Source organism: Stegostoma tigrinum, chromosome 30 (assembly GCF_030684315.1).
Source record: "Stegostoma tigrinum isolate sSteTig4 chromosome 30, sSteTig4.hap1, whole genome shotgun sequence".
Lineage (NCBI taxonomy): Eukaryota > Metazoa > Chordata > Chondrichthyes > Orectolobiformes > Stegostomatidae > Stegostoma > Stegostoma tigrinum.
Genome location: NC_081383.1, coordinates 11,065,132 through 11,071,209, shown reverse-complemented (window position 1 = coordinate 11,071,209; position 6,078 = coordinate 11,065,132). Strand labels below are relative to the sequence as shown.

The following is a 6,078-nucleotide window of genomic DNA, read 5'->3' as shown; positions in this document are numbered from 1 at the left end:
GGTGAGTGTGTGTGTGAAATTTGTCCCTTAGATGCAAGTCCTCCCTCAAATATGTTTCAATAGTTGCTACAGGAAAACCATTAACATCCAGAGCTGCTCCCAACCTGAAGTTGATGCATATGGGTGAAAAAGCCTCTGGATCACAACAATTTAAACAAAACTTCAGATCAAACCTAAAAACTTTCAGAAAGGTGACAGTCATGAGCAATGGACAGGTATGTTGCTCAGGCCGAGAGATTCTGTTCATGAACATTTCCTTACTTCTACTGTGCTCCAGATACACTAACTTAAAAATATTAAAATTAACTATGTATTTGCACATACATATCACACTTAGAATACTTTACGAACATGCACAAATGACTCGAGGCCAGATATTTTAAACGAAATGTGCTCTCTTTATTTAAACTGGGGTCATCTGTCTTTATTTTGCAGTTTATTCTACAGCCATTCTGAAGGGAAATCTACATCTTTAAATTAAAAAATAAGTCAGATGTAAATAGTACAAAATTTCTCCTAAAAATTGTAACGTCTGTGTTCAAATGTTTCAATTTTAAACATAAAGTATACTAGGGTAAAACAAAGGCTCAGAATAAGGAACAAATCAAAAAAAATGAAATCAAGAGTTATATGGTACAGCAGAATATTTCTCCTAAACCTTGCAACACTCAGAGCACAAAGAGATCATTGTGCTGTTGGGAAAAGAGGAGAATAAGTTCAAAAAAAAATGCAGTCCACAGCCCACAGCGTATCCTTCAAACTCCTTTTAAATTTTTTTTTGTTGTTTTTGTTATTTAATCAAGTGATTGTCACAAAAGAGTCACAAAATTAAGGAATTTCTGGCCAAGTTTACACCAGAATATACTCCTTTATTTCCTTTCCCTGCCATGGTTTTAACGCCTGTAAGGGTGGAACCCCTGAGCATTGTGGTTCTGACCGCGGGCAAATCCACCTGGTGCAGATGGTGGAGCCCCTGGAGGTGCTGGTGCTGAGGGTCCTCCAAATGAGGGAGCGGGCTGATTTGGATCCGAGAAACCTGGGGCTTGGCCAAAACCACTCATATCTTGCCCATAACCTATTAAACAAATAGAATAGAAAAGTTACAACTGCTTGAACAGGATAGGTGCAGACTAAAGTAATTATTAACTTAACAGTAAGCAACTTTACAAAAATCAAACTAATTTTGCATAATTAGATCATCCTTGTACCAGCACAACAAATGCTCAACTGATTTAGCACACTATTCTCCCATTTAAAATAAAAACTAAGTGAGTAAGGACTACATCCTACTTAAGCTACTCATCTTTGTTGAAGCAAGGCAGTTCAAAGTCTATGCAACACCTACCTGCTGCACTATATCCCTGCTCAGCCTGACCGTAAGTCTGAGAAGGACGCGTGGGTCCGTAGCCTGAAGGATCCTGAGGATAGTTACCCATGCCTATTAGGGAGATGAGGAAACCAGGATGACTACCCCAGTAAGCCTGAGCCTGCTTCAATCCATGGCATAGATGCATCAGGTCACCAATGGTATATGGATGCACAGAAATGCCAGCGAAATAGAAATACATTTAAGCAGATGTTTGGTCAGTTTTTTCTTTTAAATTCCATATAGGTAAATTGTGGCAACAAAACTATCAATATATAAAAAAAGTTAAAACAAATGGTGTCTAAGTTAATCATCTGAATTGCACCCCATGGGCAAGTACCTTCATTGATTGTCGTACAGCCTGTAGAAAAGGTACTGAGCTGCACAGTATATTTGGGTATAGGGAGAAAACAAACATGCACCCCATAACAGCAAGTGAACAGAGTGTATTTTAGTGAACTACATGCTTTGGTTCAGCTACTTCCATATGAGTAAAAGGAAAAGTTAAATCTGAATGCAAGGCCAGATAAAACAAATATTACAACCATATTTTGAAGACTCCATTATAGTAACATTAAAATTAAAGCTTTTCAAATTGAATATTACCAGAAATTGAGAATTATAATTCACCACATCCAAATTAACATGGGAGCCCTTTTCACACATTAAAGCCCTTGATAAATCACCATGTCCTTAGGTAAGTAGCCCAGTTTTAATTTATTCATATCCTGAATTTCTTGGAATAAATTTTTCACCTTAATGAAATCTGGCTGAAGAAAATCATCCTGCTTACTTTAAAAAAAAACTGGAAGTTAGATTTTCAATGTAGAACAAAGAGCAGAGAGCTGCACTTAGCCAGGTTTATTAAATAAAATGGAAGTAGGTGGACCAAGGTTAAGATCCAGATCAGAAACAGTAGACAGACCAACAGCTGGATTAGAAACTTCCACATTCAAAGTTACAACATTTTTGAGGGTGATGAAGGGAAGAGCAGATTAAAGTAGAAATCAAGAGACACAGCATTAAAAATTACAACACTGCATTGATGTAAAAAGTGAATTACTACTTTTAAGTTATGTCTTTTAAATTAATAATCTGCACTTGTCATCTGCTCTGACCCTTACAGTAGATTCTATTCGATAAGTTACAAAATGCTAGAAAAGGATGATCTAATTCAACCCACCATTCTTTACCTCCTTGTCTTTTGGTATTCACGCAATACCTGCTTCTATTCCCAGCAGGTAGAAGGGCCTCTGACTTCAGGAAGTCATCTGCACTGAAGGGGGTTGTGTTCTTTTCTAATCCTACAGCACCTCAAAATACCTACACTACTATTACCTACCATACTGGTTGTACCCAGGGAATTCGGGCTGTCCAGCAGGTGGCTTGCTCATGTCCTGAGGTGTCTGTGTTGCTGGTGGGTAGCCCATCTGTCCTGCTCCTGGTGTGGCAGGCGGAGCTGGTATTCCAGGTGGGCCAAACTGGTCAGCTGGAGGTGCGCCAAATCCTCCATAGCCTGAATAGCAACGAGAATTAGGTCAGGTCAGACAGGTGATAGATGTTTTAATGTTTAAAAAAGGAGTGGGTGGCATGATCATATTGTTTCAACGTTTGTCACAATGGGACAAGAACATTACTCATTATGAACAAAAGAAAAACTTGAGGCAAGGTCAGGAAGAAAACGTTTTTGTTTGGACGTATTCCATACTGAGGTGTACAAATGTGTATGCAATACATGCATCCTGTTGTGCTACATGGGCCCAGCTGTTTACTCTTGACTACTTGTAAAATTGACAGCAGGAAAGCAATCAGTCACAAATTCAGTGCTGTGCTGTTCACTCAGCTCTCTGCTTAAAACAAAAAAAAAACACACAGCATGTTTAATGCCATGTGGGATCAGGAATGATATTACCCTATCTGACGGGCAAAAAACAAAAAAAAACCTGTAAGAACATTTATATGGTCAAATAGAATGGACCATCAATTAAAGATAACCACAGATCAAGCTCAGCAGATACACTGCCAAGCAAAAAGTGCAATCCAGCTTGGTTCTTTAATGGGCCTTTTTTTCAAAAAAAAAAGGTCAGCAAGAACAGCAATGCAGAAACCACACAAGACATTCTGACAGAAAGCGCTAAATTTTTCACAGTTTTTAAAACTATACATTTGAAGATACAAAAGCAAGGCTTCAACAGGCTGCACTGTTAGGATACAAAAAACCTGTACTAAATAGTAAATGATTTCACAATTTTGAAATTGTTAAGTCAATAGCTAAATAAAAGAGTGTGAAAATGCCTACCTGTAAGCCTAACTAATTTACTGTAGATTAAAAGTAAGTGATAGAGCTGGTCATCATGTTCTAATCAGTTGTTCTGAACATGGTGTCAGTTGCCTAATGTAATGCAATGCAATTTCCCTCTTTGCACCATTCCGAAATAGTTCCTGGACTCGCCACCAGATTGCTTTATCATAGTTTAAAACTGATTGCTTCACTGCTCCATCAACATGGTATACCATTATCTTTGTGATGAAAAACCACTTTCGGCAGGTAATGGATACCTGTTACATTAATATGCATCATAAAAAGCACTCCCATCTCAATTTATATTACATTGAAAAATTAAACATATGTCTTCATCATACACAATATAATTGCTACATGTAATGTCAACTGAAATACTGCTTTGATCAGATGCCCTAATATTTTTGCAATGTTTGCATGTTACAGGCAAGTTTGCTTCTCAACACCTCTAACAGAAAACCTGATGGTACAATCAAACTAGTTGTTCACTTTCTTTGGTTTGGTGGAAATGCAAATTTTAAAAACATACCATATTGCGGAGGAGCACCAAAACCTTGTCCAAATCCCTGAGGTGGTGCAAATCCTCCTGGAGGTGGTTGTGGAACTACATAGGGATTAAAGTGGGGAGGCTGTGGAGGGGCACCCCTCCCTCCTGGAGGTGGTGGCGGACCATACCCACCTAGGAAAAAGAAACGTAGGACAGATTATGTCAACACAGTGTGCCTTCCTCCACATGTGTTACACAAAGCATTAATCCATTTAAGAACAAACTTACCCATTGGCTGACCAGGTGCCATCCACATCCCTGAAAAACATACAACAGTTAAAGCAAGCCTACCTTCATTTACAATCACTCCTCAAAAAGGTTCAAAATAAAAGTTGTAACCTGCAGTGTTTTAGAAAGTTTATTATTATGCCAATTCACAAACACTCATCTAGATAATCTGATTTAGAATATCCTAAAGCAATTGTGTCTGAGCTGAATCACAATGTCTTGAAGCACAACAGCAACAGGATGCATGAAATAGCTCAAGTTACTTTATGCCTTTTTTGACACCTCACTCATCTATGTAAAAGAATTAAGTGGGCAACACAAAAGGCACTCTTCCCACCTCTCATTTGCAAAGTACCTTAAACAATGCTCACTTTGTCAGATTTGTTAGCATTATAAAAGAAACCAGACATTTAATTATTTCCGATTTTAAAAATTGCACGTACAATATTGGATAATTCAGACATTAAACATCTTTGGTGACAGACAGGAAAAACCGTCAGAATTAAGGGCCTTTTCCATTTCCCGCTTCCCTAATACTCTCTGATTGTGCTTATCAAGATTAAAATGTATCCTGTATCTGTCAGCAAATGACACCTAAAGTCTCTGATAATTCTGAGTTCATTTCAACCTATTCTAAGCCCAGGAGCAAATCGTGCCAGTCTTCCCTTCTGTGAAAAAACCCAAGCTAATCTTAGGGGGCCCATGAAGTCCAATGGTAGCATCCATCCTGAGCCAGGAGGGGTGGGCTTAAGTCCTAAGTGGTCCAGACATATGTAATAAAACACCTTTGAATGAGTTGATTAGGATACATCTAGAAACAAGGTAATCTCACTAGTCTGACAGAATGTAGGCTCACCAATAGCATCCAGGATCAAGGTATTAACTGCAACAATTTAGTCCAAGGTCTATTTTGGGTCACTGGTTCCTACAGCAATGCAGGAAACATTGAACACTGTACTGGAATGCCACTCAAATTTTGGAACAAGCACAAATAGACGTTCTAACTCAGGCAGAAACACCAACTGTATCAAATCATGCAAGGCCATTACAGGAGGCTTCAAAAATCCTGCAAACAGGTTCAGAGGCAGAAAAGCAGCAGTTTGTAGCATGCATGAGTATGTCTGCTGAATGGTACTGAGCATGTCAATTGTTACAGTCAATACTGCTGCTGAAGAATGCTAGTGGTATGTACTTCACCAACACATTTGTTTAAGAAGGTATCCAAAACAGATTAACCACAAATTTGCAGGTAGAAAGCAATTCTAGAACTCAATAATGCAATTTCAGAAAAATTTACATGACACATAAAATGGAGAAGCACACCACCTTAATCACATTCTTGGTTATCTCTTTGAATGATTAACCCATTTACCTTGTGGACTACCATAGGTCTGTTGCTGCCAGCCTTGTGAGGGCTGACCTCCCCAGCCATTAGCTGCATTTGGCAAACTCCTGCCCCACTGTGGTGCTCCTGGCTGGCCAGGCCCTGGACCTTTACTGTCACGAGGCTCTGCACGTTTCACTTCAACCTAATTAGGATAACAGAGGGAAGGATAAAAAAACCACTACCTTTGCTTGCATACCCCTCTCCCTTGACACACCCACATCTATCAAACTTAACATTACACTTACATC

At 38.9% G+C, this 6,078-nt stretch overlaps 1 protein-coding gene and 1 non-coding gene across 4 annotated transcripts in view; both read right to left on the bottom strand.

Moving 5' to 3' along the window:
- Window positions 1–377: 377 nt before the first annotated feature.
- dazap1 (DAZ associated protein 1) overlaps window positions 378–6,078 on the bottom strand; it is a 22,625-nt gene continuing 16,924 nt past the window's right edge. The window contains exons 8-13 of one of the 3 annotated variants that reach the window (XM_048560150.2): window positions 5,816–5,972; window positions 4,444–4,473; window positions 4,198–4,347; window positions 2,709–2,882; window positions 1,346–1,438; window positions 378–1,075 (exon numbers count right to left, since the gene is read on the bottom strand). In XM_048560150.2, coding sequence (XP_048416107.1) covers window positions 894–1,075; window positions 1,346–1,438; window positions 2,709–2,882; window positions 4,198–4,347; window positions 4,444–4,473; window positions 5,816–5,972 — 786 coding nt within the window. In that variant the 3' untranslated portion in view covers window positions 378–893. The remainder of the gene's footprint in view (window positions 1,076–1,345; window positions 1,439–2,708; window positions 2,883–4,197; window positions 4,348–4,443; window positions 4,474–5,815; window positions 5,973–6,078) is intronic. The other 2 variants (XM_048560152.2, XM_048560153.2) reach the window with 2 other exon arrangements.
- On the bottom strand, window positions 4,656–4,770 carry LOC125466085 (small nucleolar RNA SNORA13). The gene has a single exon (XR_007250378.1). It is a non-coding gene; the product is annotated as a small nucleolar RNA SNORA13 (small nucleolar RNA).